Source organism: Vigna unguiculata, chromosome 3 (genome assembly GCF_037176805.1).
Source record: "Vigna unguiculata cultivar grain cowpea cultivar isolate G323 ecotype 2 chromosome 3, ASM3717680v1, whole genome shotgun sequence".
In the NCBI taxonomy this organism is placed as follows: domain Eukaryota; kingdom Viridiplantae; phylum Streptophyta; class Magnoliopsida; order Fabales; family Fabaceae; genus Vigna; species Vigna unguiculata.
In genome coordinates, this window is record NC_140794.1 from 57,787,908 (window position 1) to 57,811,676 (window position 23,769).

At 30.6% G+C, this 23,769-nt stretch overlaps 2 protein-coding genes across 7 annotated transcripts; one reads left to right on the forward strand and one right to left on the reverse strand.

The window, feature by feature from the left end:
* LOC114175835 (S-adenosyl-L-methionine-dependent methyltransferases superfamily protein) lies at positions 1–7,054 on the forward strand. Of its 4 annotated transcripts, none has more exons than XM_028060652.2 (7): positions 1–224; positions 313–505; positions 590–699; positions 1,568–1,646; positions 1,711–1,805; positions 2,517–2,583; positions 6,792–7,054. In XM_028060652.2, exons 1-7 carry the CDS (start codon positions 36–38, stop codon positions 6,902–6,904), a joined length of 846 nt encoding a protein of 281 aa, XP_027916453.1. In that variant the 5' UTR covers positions 1–35; the 3' UTR covers positions 6,905–7,054. The 4 variants fall into 4 exon arrangements, with proteins under 4 accessions (XP_027916453.1, XP_027916455.1, XP_027916456.1 ...); XM_028060653.2 differs by having other exon boundaries at positions 2–224; positions 1,738–1,805; XM_028060654.2 differs by lacking the exon at positions 2,517–2,583.
* Positions 7,055–15,100: 8,046 nt separating this feature from the next.
* LOC114177072 (Transducin/WD40 repeat-like superfamily protein) lies at positions 15,101–16,715 on the reverse strand. 3 transcript variants are annotated; one of them, XM_028062304.2, is made up of 2 exons: positions 15,464–16,715; positions 15,101–15,276 (listed from the first exon to the last, which is right to left on the reverse strand). In XM_028062304.2, exons 1-2 carry the CDS (start codon positions 16,607–16,609, stop codon positions 15,253–15,255), a joined length of 1,170 nt encoding a protein of 389 aa, XP_027918105.1. In that variant the 5' UTR covers positions 16,610–16,715; the 3' UTR covers positions 15,101–15,252. The 3 variants fall into 3 exon arrangements, with proteins under 3 accessions (XP_027918105.1, XP_027918104.1, XP_085526867.1); XM_028062303.2 differs by having other exon boundaries at positions 15,101–15,279; XM_085670741.1 differs by lacking the exon at positions 15,101–15,276 and having other exon boundaries at positions 15,285–16,711.
* Between the last annotated feature and the right edge of the window lie 7,054 nt (positions 16,716–23,769).

Below are 23,769 nucleotides of genomic sequence, written 5' to 3' on the forward strand. Positions count from 1 at the left end.
GTAAAGTGCCGGAACGAAAAAGCGCTCGGGAGGAAATGCTGCTGGGAAGTAACTTACAGTTTTCTCGGTGGACTTTCTTCAAACACCTTCCGACACGAAAATTCAAAATAACAACACTGTGTCAGAACAAATCCGTAGCCACTCTCTGCCACTTCGAAACGCTAACCTCCCACCAGAAACATCAGATTCATCTCTACGTCGACACTCTTCTTCAATGGAACAAGGTATTCAATATCTCTCACTCGTATACAACACAACTCACACTCTCCCTCACTCTCCCTGAACACTTGCACATCGTAATTGCAATTTCAGCGCATGAATCTCACTGCTGTTAGAGAGGTGAATGATGTGATGGAAAGGCACGTGGAGGACTCCCTCGCGATTTTGCCTCCGCTCAGCGATTGTTACCGCTCGCACTGCGGCTCTTCTTGCGATAAGTTGAGTCTCGTCGATGTTGGAAGTGGCGCTGGCCTTCCAGGAGTAGTTTTGGCCATAGCTCGCCCAGGTTTGTTCTTATGTGATGTATTCAATATCTGGATTGTGTCATTGCTCAGTGGAGTTCGTCGTGATGTGTGATTCAATGGAATAGAGTGGGATGTAACGCTGATGGAGTCTATGAACAAGAGATGCGTCTTCTTGGAGCACGTCGTTGGTGTTATCGGTTCCTCAAACGTTAAAATTGTAAGAGGAAGAGCAGAGGTAAAATATACTCCTGATCTTCTTATAACTAATTCCATCTGAATATTTCTAATTTTTTGTTGTCTAAATGCTTCTTTTTATGCTATTTTTAATTGTTTTCCTTAGAGTATTACATTTCTTTTTTGCTGAGGGTCTGGCAAAAGCCCCAGAACCACACTTATTTATCAATCGTATGATTAAGTACATCATCATCTTCCATAAAGGAGTAATGTGCACAATGAGGAATAACATAAAAAGACAACTTTCTCTAGTAAGCAATAAAACATGTTTCTCAAGGAAGTCAGCGAAATGGTTAGCTTACCTTTGAATATGCACAAATAAACAATTCTGAAACGTATCCCTCAATTTTCCACTCTCACCCAATAGCTGAAAGAATCGACATTCCAAGTCTCAACCAGAATTCACCAATCTAATTATTTCAAGACAGTCAGACTTCACAATTATATTCTGCAGACCCTTACTATGGGCTATTAACAAACCATGAAATCAGGCTAAAGAACTGAACAAAGAGAAAGCCCACGAGAAAATGCTTGAACAGAAGCACAATTATTGCAGCAGATGGGATCATGGCACCATCACAAAGGGGACATAATCAATATTGGTGCTACATTTATTTATTGGTGTTAGAAAGGAACCACTGAGAGAATAACCAAACACGATTTTCCATGGTTATATTATTAAAGCAATCACTATGGATATTATTAACCTGAATTAACATGGAACACGTTTCTTAAAATGAAACCCTTCCAATTCTCAAAGATCTTTACATTGCTGTTATGTTTTGTTTTACTTTTTGGCATCTAACTTGTGATAATCTCAGTATACCTTCTACTGCCTGAAAATATGTCTTGTTGTGTGCATAGGGCAGAATTTAGGGCAGAATCCTTGCTTCAGAGAGCAATTTGATGTAGCAGTGGCCAGGGCAGTTGCAGAAATGAGAATATTGGGTAAATTGAGCACTTCCTAATTTAGTTCGTTGAATTGACACTTAGCGATCTGTAACTACTTTAGTGTTTGCTTTCTATTTTTCATTTCCAGCTGAATACTGTCTTCCTTTGGTTCGTGTTGGTGGGTTGTTTATAGCTGCCAAGGGTCATGATCCTAAGGTATATGTAACAGCTATTAAACAATTATTTTTCCAATTCATACATAATGCGTTTAATATGCCCTGGTCGATTGCTTTATTTAATATTACTGTCACTGGTATTGATAATGATTAATGTCCATAAGCATTGAAGCTTACACCTGCTCAGGGGATTACAATTGAGTGCTAATATTGAAGGAGAATTTACGGACCTTGTGCTGAAATATAGGAGGAGTTCACATCTCAAACAAGTATTATATACATGCATTCTCTAGTTTGAATTCATTTTTAGGGTGTAATGCTGATTTGATAATGCCCTTAGAGGATATATACGTGTCAATAGTGTAGGAGTTACGTAAAGTTTTTTATTATTAATATTTCGAAAAAAATTTATCAAATTCTTCTAGACAGTTTGCCTGGTGCTGGAATAGATTATTGAAAAAAAGAGAACGTGGAGGCTATTTTCACCGTCTTAAATAATTTGATTTGACTATTGACCATTTAGTTTGTTTTTATTCCTCTTTCCCTAGATAAACATTCAACTAAATCATTCATCGCAATGACTCTGACAAGTGATTGTGCTGGCCAAATTCTTTTAGTAATTTGTCAATGCATGATTGGCTGATAATGTAAATATCAAATCAAGCTGAGTTATTCTGTGGCTTTACTATTAATGTCCCATGGACTTCTGAAGTTGTGAATCATCTATTTCCCACATAATGAATTTGGATAGGATGAAATTAAGAAAGCTGAAAGTGCCATCCAGAAGGTGGGTGCATCTCTATTGCAAGTTTGCTCAGGTACACGGCTTTAAACTCCGCTCTTGCGATATAAACTCTTGTGTCGAGTTAAAAAATTTCGAACATGTTTATATTCTTGGTGGAATATAGGGAATTTATGTTCTGAAATGAAGTAGAGAGATTGATAGTTTCCTAGTCCAACAGCGCTAAGCTGCTAACCAACACGTAAATATATTAGTTTAATAACTAGCTTAAAGGGGCAAACCAAATTTATGGATTTGATACCCCTTCCAACTCCCTTTTTAGTTGAGTTCTTTTTGGAGCTTAGCATGTAATGATTCTACAAAATGGTAGGGAGCTTAAGGTCAATGTGGAGTGGCCATGGTTGCCGATGCTCTAGTGACTTGTAGAGGAGAAAACTTCACGAGAACTTGGGGTAAATTGCCATTTTTCTTGGCAAGCGTTCTTAGGCCCTGACAAGTTTTCTAGCATCGTTGCTGGGAAATTATAATGCCAATTTTAATTAATTATTTTTTAATTTAACAGTTCTGTATAAATGTTTATAGACTGTAAACTTTAGAAATTCTTGTTATCATTTCTAACCGTGCAGTTCTACAATTTGTATGCGAAAAACACTCTAGCTGAACCTTATCTCTTTGATCCTGGAATAGACAACCAGGAGAAATCATGCAAAACCATGGAATTAGAAGCTATAATTGTAGCAGACAAATACATCAACTTCAAACTCAAAAACAACCGATGGTGGACCTTGGACATGCAAGTCAACAATAAAACCCGCCTAGAAGAACTCTGGGTGATCATGCCATGCAACAAAGGGCCTAAACACTTCTCTAACATTGTTGCTCTTCCCACTACAAAGACAATGGAGATGTAGCCAACTTTCCTAAGCTTAACCGATGATTCTCTATTTATCGGAGTTAAGAAGTAGATTTTAAACCCAATTCAACCTTACAAAACCGGTATGTAAGTTTTCTCTTAAGAGTCGTGTGATCCTTCTTTGGATCCGATGCGTGTTTGAGAACAACTATCTTCTATCATTCTATAGTACAACGAAAACGAGGAGTCTCCGAATAGAAATGGAGGGGTCAAAAAGTAAGTGGACTCCTCATAAGCTTTATGCTTTAAATAGTCAAAGTCAGGGCCCATGTGGGGCAGGCCCATGTCAGGCTACTCCCTATACTCCTCCGCATCAGGCTACTCAGGGCCCATGTGGGGCAGGCCCATGTCAGGCTACTCCCTATACTCCTCCGCATCAGGCTACTCAATTGATGGCCACACAGACTTTTTTGACCTGTTCCATTTGACCCCTCCATTACTATTCAGAGATTAGTGGACGAGAGACTTCCAACACACTCCTCACTTTAAGGCATATACATGTTGAGCAGCCTGATAGTGGGTGGAACAATAGACCTAACAAATATCAAACTTTGCTAGAATAGATTTTAATCCATGACTCAATGAAGAAGTTGACTTTAAACTTAACTCAACCCACAAAATTGGCTTATAAGGTGGAGTTTGCATTCACTTATATTTTGTAGATTGGCCTAATCATTAGTCGATGTGGGACTTCCAACACACACCTCTCACACTGAGGTATATACATCTCGTATGTAGGATTAGACATTAATGGGTGGTCAAATAGTGACCTAATAGAGGGTGAAACAACAAATTCGACAAATACAAATCTCATTAGGATAGGCTCTAATTTATGACTCTGATATCATGTTAAGAAATGCACTTTAAACCTAACTCAATCCACAAAACCGACTTGTAAGGTTAGGTTTGCACCCAATTATATATTGTAAATTGGTCTTATGACTAATCGACGTGAGATTTCCAATTATCGGAATGCACTATGAGGATCCATACACACACTTGTCGACATTCCAAGAGTTGTGTGGAACCATGAGAATTCTACAAGGAGAATAAGTTGTGTTTCTTCAATTTTTTTTCCATTTTCTCTAACTGAGAAAGTTAAAGGATGGTTACAATCTCATCCAAATTATGTCTTAAGTTATGGAGTGTTGTAGAAGAAAAATTCTTGAATAGATTCTTTCCACCTACCAAATACATCCCTGTCAAATTAAAAATCTCTACCTTTAGGAAAGGTATTGATGAACCATTTTATGAAGCTTGAGAGCAGTTCAAATCCTTTAAAAAATTTCTCAAGTCATGGAAGTCATTGATTTGAAGATGTGTCTCAGCTAGGTATATTTTGCATAAGTTTGAGGTTTGAAACAAAGATGATACTAGATGCAGCAACAAGTGGAGCCATAATGACTGTAGATGTTGAGCAAGTCACTAAAACAGAATTATTGATACCTTTGCCTCAAGATTCCATCAAGCCCAACATAATAGGCGTACAACTTAAAGGGGAGGGCTTGATCTTACTGCATGTGATGCTAACTTAGCATAAGATAGGATTTTGACTCAGTAAATCAAACCTCTAACCAAACTTCCTCCTTAACTACTTGTTGTCCATGTTGATTCCAACTCTTAGCAACAAAATCTGATGTGATTTTTGTTGAGGGAATCTTCCTAAGGGTTATTGTGCTAACAATTCTAAGGAAGAGGAAGTAAATTATAAGGGAGGAGCAACAATGCTAGAAGCGTATGGGCCCCTTGTCAAATTGTCACATGGCATAGACACCCAAAATTCTTCTAGGTGGGTTTTGTTGTTTAACCTTCATGTTGAGGGGCCGTCATTTGTCATTTTGAGTTGGAGATTGATATTTTTGTCTGCTGCAATTCTAGTTTTTGTTTCCTTGCATCTGAACATTTTTTTCTCGTTGTCTTTTCTATTTTAGAGTCGGAGAGTAAATGCTCAATTAAAGTTTTGTTTCACATAAAAGTTGTACTAGAATTGCAAGTTTAGAGCTGGTGACAAGAATTTACAATTCATAAACTTTTATACAAAAGAAAACTATTAAATACAAAATATACAAATTAATAAAATTGGAACCATAATTCCCTGTTAAAACATTGCAAAACTATCATTAAATTTTTATTTTTCATTTAAGCATAAGTCAATTTGTTATAAAACTTGACGATAATTTTGGGTGGTGCAATTGTATCGATGTAAAGCAGATGCAAACAGCTAAAATTTTGGGTAGTTCATTTGAAAATTCCAAAACATACATACCTTTGGCCATCATGAGGATTCAAGACTTTTACGAGCCCCTTAAATCAATCATTAGTAGCATTAGATACTATATTATTTCTTATTATAATTTTGTCAAGACATATATCTATGCAAACCTGATGAGGTTTTGTTTCTTTAAATTGAATGTACATCGCCATTATGATGTTTTTTCTTGACTTTCGAAACGTCTGAGTAGATCCTTAAATTAGCTCTCTCAAGATTGCATGATTTGGACGTGTCAGGCCCTTAATTTTTTAAAAGCGTTGTTTTTTTAGAAAGGTAAAAATTAACATCAGATTTTTAAAATCTCGTGACTAAAATGCCTGACGTAAAGTCTACCATAAAATTATATAAATATAATTTCATGTAAATGATAGTTTTGAAAAAATATTTTATTCTATCCAAATGTTGTACTGTTTGTCACTAATAGAGGGTGATATCATGTTACCCAAGGCAATGTTTTACATGAAGTCAATACCGTGTAATATTTTTTATTTGTTAGGATTTATACATATTACTCTAGCATCTCTAACCATAAAACCAAAAAACGATTTTAAAGCATATTTTTGTGGGTTCTACAGATTGTCACCTAGATGCCAAGAGTTTTATTATTTTTCTTCAGTATTATTAAGAACTCATTTGAAGCTTTTCCTGTCTTGTTTCCTTCTTCTCTTTATCACCTCTCTCGTTATTACCCCTTTCATAGTCTTCTAGAGTTCTTGGTGAAAAACTTTTCCTCTATTCCCACCATAATTGACCAAATAATTCAACCAAGAATCCAGATATAAAGATGGTCTAACGCATTCTCTAAGTGCGTATTACACGACCCCTAAATCATAATATTTACTTATTAGATTGTAAAAGAAAAGATTGCATATTAGGAGATTCACCTACATGGCCTTAAGGGTATGGTCTTTCTTCATATTTCCAGAAATAGTCAATTGTGGGTATGCCCTTGTATTATTGATCTTTTTACCTTTTTCTTTGGGTGCATGTATCGTTGATTCTATCGGAAGTGTTTGCATTTCATTTCAATATATTTGTCTCGTACCTGGATTATGAGTAGCTTGTAGAAGTAACTTTACACTGATGTTATCAATTCCAGTGGAATCGCAAAGCCCATATGGTCAGCGAACTGCTGTCATATGTTCAAAGGATCGTCCTACCCCATTGAAATATCCCCGTGATCCAGGTACACCAGCTAAAGAACCATTGTAGCTAAACTGATGCTAATTCTGTTGGCTGTGTTTTGTTATTTTTATTAGCCAATCCCATCACTCTTTGAACCAACGAGAATCATTTAAATTTGCTACCAAGAGGGGCTTGTAGTATACAACAGTTTATATATATAAGGTGCTTCCAGTGTTAGATTTTCAGTTCATAAAGAACAAGTTTAGTGATAAAATTTAGAGCAAGAAAACTCATTATATATTTTATTCATAGGTCAATGATATATACATATATACTCATAGTCAAAATATCATTCTTAAAAATGTCCATAAAATAATGTTCATATGTCTATATGTTTATAAATAGGATAAAAATATATCTTCTAATTAATCATAATATCTCAACGTAATATCTCAATAATATTTTCATAATATATCAATACTTAGTTTCTGGGACGCCGTTTGGAATATGCTACAATACCTGCATTTACATCGTTTTGCCTATGTATATAAATATAAGGTTAAATTACTCTTTTGGTCCCTCTATTTGTCATGAAATTTTAGTTTGGTCCTCAAGTTTTTCGTTGTCTCAATTTGGTCCTTATTTTCTTAAAAATGACTCAATTTGACCCTGACCGTTAATTTTGACCGGACAGTGTTAAAGTCAATGTCACGTGTCAATTTTGGGTTTTTGTTTTATTTTTTTTTAAATTTTTTTAAATTTTTTTTTAAATTTTTTATTTTTGACACGTGTCACTTCACAATTGTGACATGTGTCAAAGTGACTCAATTTGGTCCGTTTTTAGTTTTAATTTAGTCCCAATTTTTGTAAAAATGAAGCAATATTGTCCTTTCTTAAATTGACACTAAATTTACTTTTTTATAAATTTTATGGTGATATTACTAAAATTAACATTTTTATTAAATATTTTTATAAATATTTTAAATTAACTTTAAATTCTACACAAAACATTGGACTTTGATTTTGTTTTGAACTTGAAATTTAGTTCCTAAACTTATGTGTGACAAGTTATTTGATTTTTAATCTTTACTAAGTTTGTATAATATGATACACTTGATGTCTTTATATATGATGACAAAATTGTTAATTTTTGAAATTAAGTCTGGGGTTTAACTTTGTTTAATAATAAAACTAAAAAAATTTATTTAAAAATATTTCTACAAATATTTAATAAAAACGTCAATTTTATTAAGAATAGGTTTAATTATGCCTTTGGTCCCTATTTTGGAGTCAAAATCTCAAAATGATACCTAAATTTTTAAAAGTCTCAAAATAATCCCCTTTTTTGTTAAAATCTTTCATGTTTGTCTTTTCCGTTAAGTCAATGTTGACACCGTTAGAGGGAGTGCCACGTGTTAGTTCCTCGATTTTTTGAATTTTTTTATTATTTTTTTTGAATTTTTTTATTTTTAATTTATTTTTTGAATTTTTTTAAAAAAATCAAAAAAAATGCCACATGTCAAGCTGTCATCGTGCCACGTGGTAGTGACAGAGTGACGTGGTAGTGATAGTGACATGTGTCAGTGTTATGCCAGGTGTCATTTCCTTAGTCTCAATTTGGTCCTTTTGTTTTAATTTGTCTCAATTTAGTCCCAATTTTTTGTAAAAATTAGCAATTTTGTCCCTCTCCAAATTGAAATCAAATTTAATTTCTATATAAATGTACACAAATATTTCCATCAAAATTGATATTTCAAATAAATATTTTTAACCAAATTAAGTTCATTTAATTAATATTTTGCATTGAACTTTATTTAAAATGGTTTAAAAGTTGTTAATAGAAAATAATGTTAATAGAAAAAAATTCATAAATTAACTAGTTCATGTAACAATAAAACACATATAAATTTAAAATTTAAAAACAATTTTAAGTAAAGTTGAATGTGAAACATAATTTTAAATAAACTTAACTATGTTAAAAATATATAATAAAAATATCAATTTAATAAAAATATCAAATTTAATAAAAATATTTGTATAACATTTATATAAAATTAAATTTGATTTCAATTTAGAGAGAGACAAAATTGTTAATTTTTACAAAAATTGGGACTAAATTGAGACAAATTAAAATAAAGGGACCAAATTGAGACTAAGGAAATGACACCTGGCATAATATTGACACATGTCACTGCCACGTGACACGAAAACAACTTGATACGTGGCAATTTTTTGATTTTTAAAAAATAAAATAAAATAAAAAAATTTAAAAAATCGAGGAACTGACATGTAGTACTCTCTATAACGGTGTCAACCTTGACTTAACGGAAAAAGCAAACGTGACACATTTTAACAAAAACGGGGACTATTTTGAAACTTTTAAAAATTTGGGTACCATTTTGATATTTTGACTCCAAAATGGGGACCGAAGGCATAATTAAACCTTAAGAATATCATCATAAGTTGTATACAAAGATTAAATTGAGTCTCAATCTAAGGAGGAATAATATTGCTTCATTTTTTACAAAAATTGGGATTAAATTGAAACTAAAAACAAATATAGGAACAAAATTGAGTTACTTTGACGTGGCACAACTGAGAAGTGATACATGTCAAAAAAAAATTAATTTAAAAAATAATAATAAAAAAAATATTTAAAAAATCAAAAATTGACACATGGCATTGATTTTAAGGTCAAAGTTAACGGTGATGATCCAATTGAGTCATTTTTAAGAAAATGAGGACCAAATAAGAAAAAACTTGATGACCAAACTAAAATTTCACGACAAATAAAGAGACAAAAAAAAGTAATTTAACCTAGATATAACAACACAGAAATTGCAAGCTGTCTTTATCTTCATCACCTCGCGTGTCATGTATTCATTACACATTTGCTCCATGATTGGAATCTGGAGGCAAATGGTTTGTGCACATACATTTTCTAAACATTTATACTACTAAACACCATAACTATGACGATGATTTGTATATGACACGTATAGATGTCTACGTCTGCAACGAACCCATTCAGTTTAGAAATGTGATTGTTTTAGTTTGTAGCATTCCTACTTCCAAAATTTTGTCTCATGTTTAATCAAGACGCAAGAGATTCAGAAAACGATAAGTTGGAAATCCAGGCATTGGAAAAATGACTGCTACGGTGTTACCTGATACTTTAACCCCTTCTGGTTTAAATGGGAAAAAAACCTTAAAAAATCTAATAAACAAATAATTGATGACTCTGGATTGAGACCTTGTTCTTGTTACGTTGATATTTAGTTGCACCGAAAAGTAATAACTTTTAAAGCCTTTGACATTTTTTTTTTCAAATTTGATTAATGGTGTAATTTAGTCTCTTTCCTAAGCGTTGTTGAATTGATGGTGGAGTTTAATAAATAAAGAGATATATTATTTTAATGGTAAAGTAATTCGTTATTTCCGAAAGAAAATAAGGAATAAATTATTTTAAATGTATAGAGAATCACAAAATTAAAAGTTCTGTGGAATAAATTTCTCATAAACTACGAAATATGAAGAGAATATTAATATTTCAATTCTGTTCATTTTTTAATTTAAAGTAACAATATGTAATATTATATTATTAATCAATTGCAAAAGAGGTGTTTAGTTTTGAAGATTTCAAGGTATCAAATTTTCTATAATAGAAGAGATAAGTTGGTGGGAACAAAATGATGGATTAATAGTTGCATTGATTTGATGTTTTATTCAGATAAGGTTGATTAAAAGTTTTTTCTTTTTCCGATTTGGAAATCTGGTTTTGTGTACTTATATGTCGTCAATGAAACAAATAATAATGCTTATATTCTTATTTAGAATGGACACTTATAATAATAAATAAATGATTATTTCTAACTGTGGGCCATTGATACCGAAAACAAGAGAAGAAAATTTTAATTCCTCGAGAGTAAAACTATGAAAAATGTATAGGATATAGTTTTGATTGTGTAAGGCATAATTTTTATATATGCAAAAATAAAAATGATCTAAAAAGTCTAAATTACTGTATAAACATTCAAAATAACTTACATATCCCTAATATGAAATTAATTTTTATTTGCATTAATAAAATTATTTTAATTTTAATTATGCAATGGTAACGAAAGATATTGATATTAAAAAATTTGAGTTTATATTTTGATATTTTAAATTAATTTTGTTTAAGAAAATATTATGAAAAATATTATCGATAGAAATTTTGTGATTACAAAATTAATATTTATAAAAGTGCAAGAATATTTTGAAATATAAATAAATTTTATGTTAACTTTTGAAATTGAAATTATTTTTGTATTTGATTAAATAATGTATAATAATAAAATATATTATTTTGTTTTAAATTATTTTAGGTTTAATATCATTTTTGATTTTTATATTTGTAGTAATTATTCAATGTCTTTCTTCGATTTATTTTAGGTTTAATCTTTTAACGCCTTCATTTTTATTCCAAAATTACAATTGTGTCTTCATATTTTAAGTTGTCTCAATTGGGTTCTCATTTTTAAAGATATGTTCAAAGTTGGAAATTCACAGATGACATTAACTTTATATTACGTATCAGTTCTGACTTTTTTTGAATTTTTTTATTTTCTTAAAAAAAATCGTCATGTGTCAAATTATGATTCTACCATGTGTAATTGTTATGTGGAAAATCTCAATTTGTATTTGTATTTGTTATTTTGTGTCAATTTAGTCTCATTTTATTTTTTAAATTGAAACAATTTCATTCCTTCCAACATAAGACCAAATTTAAATTTTATATAAATATTATAATAATATTTTTACGATAATAAATATTTTTAACCAAATTAAATTCATTTAAATTTATATTTTATATTGAACTTTATTAAAAATTATTTTAAATATTTCTAGACAAACATTTGAATTTTACATTTGAATGTAAAATGAATCTAATGTTAATTTGTAGTGAAACATGGTTAATAAAAATTAATAACGAGATAACCAACTCAGAATTTTAAAATGTATATAATAAAAATTAATATTTTAAAAGTCAGTAAATACGTTATTTTAGAATAATTAATAACTTCATTTACTTAATAAAAATCAACGAACTAGAAAATATAAAATAATTTTATAATAATACATTTAAAATTATTAGGTACAAAAAAATTAAAAAAAAATTAAGTACACTTAACATAATATTAATAATAATAAATATTCTAAATGATTACGTAATCGTATTTGCTATTTTTTAATTTATACATTTCGTATAGAAATTGTATTGCTATCAATTGATAAGAAAAAACCGAATCTTAATAAATTTTAGTAAGTTTATCTTTTAAAATATTTCAAAATTAAAAATATAATTAGTCACACTTCTTATTTAATCATATATAATTTATCATTGAAAAGGTAGAAAAAAATTGCAATTATTTTATACAGGGTTAAATATATTTTTAGTCACTTAACGTTTACTTTAAAAATTAGAATTAGTCTTTCTTCAAAACTTTAGATCAATTCAGTACCCCATCTTTAAAAATGCGTGAATTCAGATTTTTAACCAAATTTTGTTAAGTTTATTTGACATTTTAAATGCGTTTCTAGGTTAAATATTGAAGTAAGAAATGTGTCAAACATGGTAAACAACTTAAATGCTATCATGAAATACATTTGAAACGTTAAATAAACTTAAAAAAATTATGTTAAAAAGACTAAATTCACGCATTTTAAAGTTGAGAGGCTAAATGAAACATAAACTTTAGAGTGTGTTATTTGGGAGGAATGATTTAGGGGGAGGGAGAGGAAGAGATGTGAAGTATTGGAAGGTAAAGTTAGTATTGTTTCTTTTAAGAAATTTGACGATGATTTTAGAATGGATTAAGGAGTGAAGTTTGTAAAAGGTTGTGACTGAATTGACTTATGTGACATATTAAAAAAAGTTTTAATAAGTAAAAAAAATTAAATTACCAAATTATTCCCGATGTTAAAAGTAACATAAAATGATATAAATGATTAGAATTATTTTTTAAAATTTTATGGAATTAATGAAATTATAAAAAGAGAATTAGAATCATCCAAAGCATAGTGGGAATCATTCCATAGTTAGTAGAATTGCTCCAACAACACATGCAACCCATGGAATCGTTCCATATTTCATGGAATCATTCCAATAACGCATGCAAGTGTGATGGAATCAGGGACGGACCTATGTGGTGACAGGGGGAGCCGTGGCTCCCCCAATTTTTCTTCTTTGAATTTTTTTTATATATATTTATATATTTTTTAAATTATATTTTTATATTATTTATATTAAGTTTATATTATGAAAAATTATAATAAAAGATAAAATAAAAACATTTAATGGAGACATTGATTTATAAAAGAGATTAAGATTTTTTTTTCTTACTATAAGATCTTTCCACCATGTAAATTATGATGAAAGTGTGTGAAGAGAAATAAATACAAAGAGATACATTGGAAAATAGAGGTTGGAATACATAAAAATTGAGATTGAAGTATACATTATTGCATGATCTCTCAGCTCAAGGTTAGTATTTTATTATGATTTATGTATGTTAAATTTATGATTTTTTTAGAATGTTTATCCCAAATTAATAAACCCTAATTATGATTTTAGGGATTCTTTTATGAAATTGGTATGAACCCTAATTATAATTTTCTCCATATTATTATAATCCTTAATTGTGAAATTTAATCCTTAATTGTGAAATTTAGGGATTTTGTGTTTTTTGCTGCCTATGGTAATTTTTTTTTTAAGTTTTGAATTCATACGGTGTTGCTTATTTAATTAAAGTGGTATGAGTCTTGTTATGTTTTGCATTGTGATAATTGTGATTTGTGAATATACATTTTATTTTTTTCAGATAGGCGAGAGATGATAAATTTATATTAGAAAGATTATGATAAAAAGTAAAAAAATTGATTATTTTTTGTAAAGAGGTAGGTTTGTGATAAAGATGAAAAAAATGCATTTACGTTAACTAAACTTGAGAAATTTTATGAAAACCAAGAATTCAAGACAATAAAAAACAAATATCTAAAGTTCTTAGAGTTATAATATAATGAATTTAAAAATTCATTACAACGCGAGAAAAATGGCCTCAAATTTGACAATATCATCAAATCAAATTGATAAGGTACGAAGAGCTTATATAAAATGGTATTCATGGTTTGGTATCATGAAATAATAGCATGATATAATAGTGAATGATAATAATATTTTTTTTTTAATTCTACTATTATATGTGCTTATTTTAAACAGAGGAAATGAAGAAAAAAGATGAAGAGCTTTTTTTTCTAACTAAAAAAAATTATATATAACAAATCTATTTGGTTTCCCTACATTTTTTTTGTTCAAGTTCCACCACCGAGTGGAATTGTTCCAACCACTACGCACATCGTTCCATGGTTTCAGTGTTCACATTGTACTTTGTCGACTTATTCTTTTTCGTCTCACGATTACACAACACTAACACCATGACATCTTCACCATTGCCTATCTAGTTCCAGAAACACACCCACACCATGACGAAAGACATACATATTAGTGAAAACGTAAATGTGATGAAGATAACTTTATAAATTTCACTCCATCACCCTCTAATCTAACCCTAGTAGCCTTCTAATCCTTTTGTACAGTAAATTTGTGCAAAAGAACACAATATTAAAAAGAGATTAATTTTAATTTGGTTAAAAACCAAAAACATATTTAATTCTTTTAGAAAAATCAATACAAATTTAAAAGATAAAATTACATAATTTAAACAAACTTTCTTACGTGTTTAAAATCTAGCGATCAGATGAGAACTTCTGGCTTTGAATTTGAAGTAATCAGTGAATCAAATATCACTTGGATGTATAATTAATATATATATATATATATATATATATATATATATATATATATATATATATATTTATAATATGTAAGCATTTAATATACATCTTCATTAACTTACTAACTTGATATCAAGGTATCCTTTGCAAATAACTATTATTTTTTACTCAATCGTACTATTTTTTGGAAAACTTGGATCCCAATCTCTTAACATACTTTGCATACAATGATATAGCTAGCAGCTTAATGAGTTCTGGTTATGCACTTTTCTTTCCCCTTTTTCAAAGGAACCTTCGGTGGGGTTTAGTTCGTACAGTATGCCTGAATCAAGAAAATGAAATAAAGGTACTTTTTATTTTTTTCTTTCTCAAGTTTAAGGTTTTTTTTTTTTTTGCGTAATTAAAGAAAAATGGTACTGTCCCTTTCTCCTCCCTGAGACCACGAAGTCCAAACAGCTTGATATATAGTTATGGATGTACCAGGCCTTAAAATATCTAAAAGGTGTTCAACAAAATTACACATGTTCAACCTTATAGAAACAATTTCAATCCATTCACAGCATACATTTTTCCTAAGGAAATGTATTGCCTTTCTTTCACTAAATATCTCCATGATCAAAGTCCTGCTATAAAATTGAAGATTAATCACATTACAGTTGTATACAGCAACTTACACATATAAAAACACTTTGCTTTGTTCATATCACTGTGACATTAATTACATTACTTATGTTATCTTACACTTTGTTTCTAATAGTTACAAGTAAAAAATTAGCACATAAATTAGGTTGAAAGAAGAGGAAGAAAAACCTGCCAAACTTTGACATCAGAGTCCAAACTGCCACTATAGACAAGAAGAGATAGCTGGGAAGGGTGATCACTGTGATCAAGGGTTGCAGTTAGGCTCTTAATAGGGCTCCTATGCCCTTCCAAAACAGCTAAACATGAATACTCCCTCTCAATCCCTCTCCAAATACGCACCGTTTTATCCTCAGAACCACTACACACCAAATCCCGAACCACACCCAAGCACAGAATGGACTTAGTGTGCCCCCTCAAAGCACCAACCACCACCAATTTCCAATTCTCTCCCTTCTCCCAAACCAGTATGGACCTATCACATGCACCAGAGTACAGCACGCAACCGTCACTGCTAAGAGCCAAGGCGTTAATCCCTGACCTGTGTTTCTCCAACGTCTCCACCACCGAGTGTTTCTTCTCCCCTTCCCTTTTTCTCCAAACCCTGATTCTCTTGTCGGTGGATCCGGTATACACGTGTCCATCGCCAGAAACTGCCACAGCGTTTATGGCGTCGTCGTGCGCGTTGCGCACGGACTCCAAGCACGCGAAGTCTTTCGTCCGCCAAATCTTCAACGTGCGGTCCCAAGAAACGGAGTACAACAACGTTCCGTCGTGCGACAAGGCGAGGGAGGAGACGGTGTCCACGTGGTGAACCCAGGTGCACTTCTTGTGCCGCCGAATCTGAACGTGATTCTTCGGGATCAAGATTTTGGTCACGCGGTCACCGAGCGTGGGGAGAGTGGCCACACGTGTGAATTTCTGTTGGTCGTGGTCTTGGGTTGTGATTCTCCAGACGCGGATTTTGTGGTCTTGGTGTGCGGTAAAGAGCTTGTCGGAGTGGACCACTATGGATTTCACGGCACCTGTTCCCGCGGTTATGAGGTTGGTGTTTTGTAGATGTTGTTCGGAGAGGAAAATGGTGTGGTTCCAGGATCTGATTTCTCTGTCGGAGGAGCCGGCGTAGAGGAACTTGCCGGCGAGGGCGAGGGAGGAGGTGTAGGAGGAGGCGTGGGGTTTGAGAGTGGCGAGGCACGTGTGAGAGGTGGTGGAAGCGTTGAAGAGGTGTGAGTGTGAGTTGAGGGAAGGAACTGAAGCGAGACTTGGTTGCGAAGAGAGAGTATTATTGGTGTCGTTGAAGGATGCGGTCCGTTCCATGGTGAGAAAAAGCGATAAGGTGGAAAAGAAAGAGTTTTTTTGACTTTATATAAATGGTGAACAAAAATTATTTGGTACTTACACAGATTCTTTCCAACATCATACCCTGGTAGTGGGACATGCATGGAGCTACATCTACAGATATACATGCTTACATATACTTACCCCTTACATTTCTGTTCAAATATCTATCTATAATTACCTACTTCTTATGTTTTGCTTTTTGTAATGGCAATCATAATTTACCAAAAAAATTTCCTCCTTTTCGAGGACTGTAAGAGTAAGACTTTCTGTCTGTTTCTGTCAAATTTTCCTTTTTAATCGACACTGTTCAGTTGAAAAAAATGGAAACGAAGACAATGATTTCTACAGATAACGTTCAGAAGAGAAGGTGCATCCTATGGTCATCATTTATTTTCTAGATTTTGTGATTAGGGTTACAATACAAGTACAATGATTTTCATTTGTATTATGTGCACGTGTTTCATGACTTTAGATAACCCAAAACCGGAATATCTGTATAAATAAATGCGTATAAGGTACCCTACCCATACTTGACGAAATTGTTCCAGTTTAATCACTTCGTTTATAAAGCCGTAATTTTAAATTCAAGTTCAGATTTTTTTTTTAATATAGAAAAAAAAAACACGAGGCTAGATATGAAGTTATTAACGGGCTTCATATTGTTAAGGCATACCTTTCGTCATTAAAAGTTGGGGTCAATCTTGATAGACTTTTTGTTCATCCGTAATAAAGGAATCACCTGTATCTGAACCAAAAATTCTTACAATGATAAAAAACACATGAGAATTTGCTAGAATTTTATCACAAATCCTTTTCAATTAATAAATAAATTGAATTATTTTAATCTTGTTGCTAATTAAGCTTTGTAAAAGTTCTCCAACACTAGGTGGTGCTGGCATGAGGTCGTGTAGTTTTCCAAGTATGTGATTTCTAAATCAGATCCAATAGTGTTTGTCAACAAACAGCATAAAATAATCGGTGAAGATGGATGTGTCAATGGCTTTGTGGGTTGATAACAATTGCACTATAGCATGCATCATGGTGGCTGTTACTGTCATCTTTTCTGGCTGCTGCTGCGGCTGCAAATCATGTAGTTTCAGCAGCACCAATTAGTCCATACCAACGAAAGATACATATAACAGGGACATTAAATAAAATTGTCGGTTATATAGACAGAGACTGTTCAATATGTCTCAGAATTATAGCTTGGCCAACAACCATGGAGACCCAGATAAACTTAAACAATAGAAAAAGCTATGAAATTAGGCGTTTACTGGGTTGGAAAGAACAATATTTTTTATATATTAAGCATTTATATCCTTAAAAGACTTGGCTTATAACGATGCCAACGAAAAAAATGTTGGAGTAATTAACAAATAAAGCAGACTCGTCGCGGAAAAGATGGGGGAAAGAACAGCATAGACATCATGGTGTGTGATGGCTGCACCAATAGTGTGCTTGTCCTTGTGTCTCTCCAGTATTACACAACTTGTTTTACTCAAGGTGCAGGTCCCCTACATAATGTTTAAATGCCCACCAATATAATTTTATGGGAATTAATTGTCTTCAAATAACTTTTACAAACATTTTAATTATAAATCACCTTTGATTTTAAATCACATCATTCTAAAAAGTTAGTTTTATCAATCAGTTTCCAAAATACTTATATCCAATCACAAACTCATAACTTCAAATTTGAGTCTCACATGTTTCAGAAAATAAAAATAGTGTAAAACTGTATATTTTAGCTTAATTTAGAGGTTTTAAGTTATTGATAAGACAAGTGTCCTTAAAGATTCTATTTTATTCAGATAAGATTTTTTTTTCTTAAAGAAATAATATATATATATATATATATATATATATATATATATATATATATATATATATATATATATATATATATTGTTAATTAGAAACCTAGCTGGGCAGGTCAACTCAAACCATTTGGCTTTAACTAACTAGCCCTTGGTCCCATATATGTGTCCATGCATACCCTTCTTGTCTACTTGTCTTCATCTATGTCTCACTCAATCCTTCACATGTCAATTTGCTTCTGAAAAAAAAAAAATATATATATATATATATATATATATATATATATATATATATATATATGTGCACGTTTAGCGGTTGTTACCATACTGTAATAACAGTAAGCATCTTTCTGCTAGGTTTTAACGGTAGTGATGCATAACAGATTAACTAAAATGAAAATATACTGATAGAACTTTTTTCTTTCTTTCACAAAATGGTTTTTATTTGCTTAAGTGATACTCAAGCTTTTAGCATTTTGTTTAATAAAAGAGGGTCCTCTGATGGGAATGATGGACCCTATTAAGCAGTGGGGATTGTTTTTGTGAATCCATCATTGAATTTTGTTGCCCCATAGGGTTTGCAGTTTATGGTGAGTTTCTTCATAAGTCATAACCAATGGAACACTCATTTACTTGGAGTTTCCGTTTTCCACGCCCTTTGCTCCCATTGGAACAGATCTTACATTGATTTGGGTCCTTCATTTGATAGATGCAACGCCTTCATTCATTTTCTCTGTCCCACCATTTATAGCTGAAGCTCCATTTTTCTTCTCACACCTTCAATGTTTCTTCAAACTTCTACAAAACTCTTGAATTTCATTGCTCATTTACCCTTAAGAAAAAGAAATATATAAAAAATGTATCTCTTCTTCCATTTTTAAATATGAGTATGAGCTTCATTGATTTGTCCTAATTAGAGCACTGCATATGCATCCAGGGTCCAATGAATTTGAGAGATGTGTCGGTGTGTTATATTTGATTTTATTTTTCATGTGGCATACATCGATCACATGTGTGTGCACATGAAAATTAAATTATAAATATAAAATACTTTAATTTTTTTTATTTAGTGAATATAAGATAAAGCATATTTGTAGTGAAAATATCTACTTATAAATACGTATAGTTGTTAAGGTAAAAGGTAACGAAAAAAATTAAAATGAACATTGAAAAGTATTTTGAAAACTTTTATTGAAAATAAAGTTTATTCTATTTTTTAAAAAATATTTAATAATACTTTAAGTATGTCTTTCATGCCCCTTTAAGTTATGTGAATTCACATGTATTGAATTAGATTGATAAGGTTTTATTTAAATAACTAGCGTGTATTTTTTTTTCACCATCTATATAATTATCGGATAAAAATAATATATGCGTGGTTAAAATTCGTTTTGTAATATCAGCTAATATATTATGTAAACTCAAATATAGTTTTCAATTTCAATATAATGTGATGATTTTATTCACCATGCATTAACTTGTTTTCTTCTAAGTAAATAATCACTTTAAAGAATTGATAACTAATTAAATTTCATATATTTTTTATCATATTTAAATAGAAAAATTTACATATTTATTATTTATTAACAAAATTTATTCAATTAAGAACAAAAAATTAAAAGCTTAGAAATTTGTCTAATTATGTGTGCGTTAATAAAAATACTGACAGGTAAAACTAAAACAAATCACTATTTAAACATTAAAAAAATATTATTCATAAATTTGTTATAGTAAATAAATAAATATTCAAGAAGATTTCTTATAATAAAAAATAAACACGTTATTTAAAAAACTCTATGATTCTATTTTTATTTAAAAAACTCTATGATTCTATATATTTATTTTATTGCTTTAATTTTAAAATATTTTAAAAATAATTTCTGGAAAAAAGTATCATTTAGTTAATGAGAATAAATAGTAATACTTCTTTACATATTTTAATTTTAAGTTTTTTAGAGAAAAGAAAAAAAAAAGAAAAATATCATCAATAATATGGTAGAAAAATATAAAGATATTTCTTCGTGTCTCTCCTATCATCCTAGTAACACAAAAGTAAGATTAATACAAAGAATACAATGTATAAGAAAAATCACAAACACCAAATAATAATCACTATATGTAAATTTGTACAATACAGAAAACATTCTCAACCTTTTGATCCCAAGTACACAGATCCTCCCAAACAAGAATTTAACTACATCTCACAACACCCTACCACAAGAGTATAAGAAAAGTCAAACACTAGCTCAAAGTGTCTTTGACTTCAAGCGATAAACATTATGGATTTAGAGTCTATTAATTATATACTCACTAACACCCACCCCTGGGTTATTCTAGGCGATGTGGAACTTTTCAAGATATCAGCCCAACATTTTTCATCCTAATTAAAATAAACACATTTTTAGTGTCTATACTAATAATCATACACCACTATAAAAAGTATCACTTGAAATTTTATCATCTTGAGAATTTCCACTTTGAATCAAATTATCCAAAAAATTTCACTTTGAATCAAATCATCCCAAGAATTTTCACTTGGAATCAAATCATCCCAAGATCCCAAGATTTTTCACTTGGAATCAAATCATCCTAAGAATCTCCACCCAAAATCAAATCATCCCAAGAATTTTCACTCGAAATCAAATCATCCCAAGAATTTCCATTTAGAATCAAACAATTCCAAGAAATTCCACTTGAAATCAAACCATCCTAAGAATTTCCACTTAGAATTAAACCATCTGAAGAATTTGCACTTGGAACTAAACCATCCCAAGAATTTTCACTTGGAATCAAACCATCCCAAGAATTTTGACATTGAACTATGTCATCCCAAAAATTTACATGCACCATGCATCAATGCTAACCAATGCTTGTGTACAATCACCACACACCTTACATAAATATTAGTCAATGCTCACGCATAATCAACATACACCTTTCGTCAGAACCATGCCACAACCCACAACGCAAAACCACCAAACCTTAAGAAAAGCCATTGATCGAATGTTGGCACTTCACAGCCAATGTGCCATTATACTCCCTCGTCAGAGACGCAACACCAGTCAACGTAACACTTGATGATGTAGCACCACCATAGCACCACGACATCCTGTTGCCAACAAGGCACCGACAATAATCATTTCATCAAATTTCTTAATTTCTCATTACAACTTCAACAACCAAGATGACTCCAACAACAAGGAATTAATCTCTTGAACCATAGCGTTGATACCACTTTGAGAAAAACGCATCATCAATTAAAAATAGTCACTAAAGAAAAAACACGCCCACTAGAGAATAGGCCCCAAAAATCACCCTATTAACATAGAAGAAAACTAACACAAAGAACACAAGAATATAATGTGAAAACTCGAAATATGGAGAAAAATCACACCCACTAGAGAATAGTCACTATATGTTAATTTGTACAACACACAGAAAACACTCTCAACCCTTTGACTCCAAGTACATCCACACTCTGCGAAGAAAAAATTTAACTACATCTCACAACATCCTACTACAAGAGTATAAGAAAAGTCAAACATTAACTCAAAGTATTTTTAACTTGGAACAAGGAACATCATGAACTTAGAGACCATTATATATTTACTAACACCACCTCTAGGTTATTCTAGGCGATGTGATAATTTTCAGGACGTGTTATTTTCATCAACCCAACAAAGGATATATTAGAAATACATGAAAACTATTTTATTATAATATATAGTAAAACATTACTTATTTCTTAAAATTTACTTCTTATTTATATATATATATATATATTACCTTTTATTTAGTTTTATTTAATTTTATTTAATTAATCCGTAAATTTCATTTTTACTTTATTTGACTTTAAATTTTAACTCTTCACATAGACACTAAGGTTTTACCTTCTTTTAGGTTGATATTTAAAGTTTTTAAACTTTTATTATATTTACTAATAAGAATTTAAAATTGATATCGGTAAATGTTAAAGTTATAAATTTTAACGGTTAAAAATCTCATAAATGAAACTTTTGACAATTATATAATTGTTTCAATTATATATGTCAAAAATAGTTGTGATAAAAATATTTAAAATGTTTTCATTTTTGCTAAAAAATAATTATTAACGATTGAAAATTACTACAACAATTTACTTTTATTGTATAATATTTTTACTATATTTGGACAGTCAATATATATCACTTTTCTATTATCTTTTAGCATTTTATTTTATCAATGGTTTAAAATCGTTATGAATATTTTGAAATTCTTTTAAATTTTTAAAAGAATATTTATTAATTATATTTCATTAATTTTATAACGAAATTGTAATTATTTTTATTTAAAATTATTTTAAATAATAAAAAATTATTAATTTGACTTTTTAATAATCAGTAGTATGTGTGTGGAATGTAAGTTTATTGTGGATGAAAGACCTTTCAAGTTGTGAAAGGTGAAGAGATGAATGCCATGATCAATTTATGATAAAAAGGGAAATCAATATACAGTTCGTATTTTTATGTTTTAATGTGTCTGAATAACCTTTCAAACAAGTGGCTATTGTAAGCTCATTCAAATCTTTCTTAATTCATCAAGCACCTACAATGCATATTAGTAGTAGTCATATAGGGCACAAAATTAATTAACGAAACCAAAAAGTGAGACTATAAACAATATTCATATAATTAAATAGAAAATAAAAATATATCAATAGAAGTAATCAATGGGGTTAGAAATATTCCAATTATAATTACAACCTATAGCAAGAAACAGACCTTCCAAATTGGAAAGAAGATATTTGACAGAGAATTATTCTTAAATTCCATAAGAAAAAAAATAAACTTTTATAATTCAAAAAATTTATGACAAAAAACAAAGAGATTGAAAAATTAAATCTATTTAAGACTGTTTATGTTACAATAACCAAAAATTCAAATGATAACAAAATCATGGCTTGAAACATTTTTAAATTAATAAAATAATATCAAATGATATCAAGACTCCATTGCAACTTATAGCTCATTTTCCTTTAGCAATTTTTTCTTCTCGCTTCTCCTTCAATAAATCTTAGTAAAATTAATAAAAAAATAATTAAGCTGTATTTTAATTACCTCTTAGTAACGTTTTTTAGAGGAAACCTCTCTGTTGTCAATTATAAGAGAGTTTTTTTTTTTTTTTCTAAGTAGAGATAGAATATATTATAATATTAGTTATTCGGTGTAGAATCAAACTTACAAGCCCAGGACAAAATGCAGCCCATTTGTTCATTGACATGGCCTTTATTATGGAGTTTTATTCCTTCACTCTCAATATTTCTTCTGCACATCTTTTCTA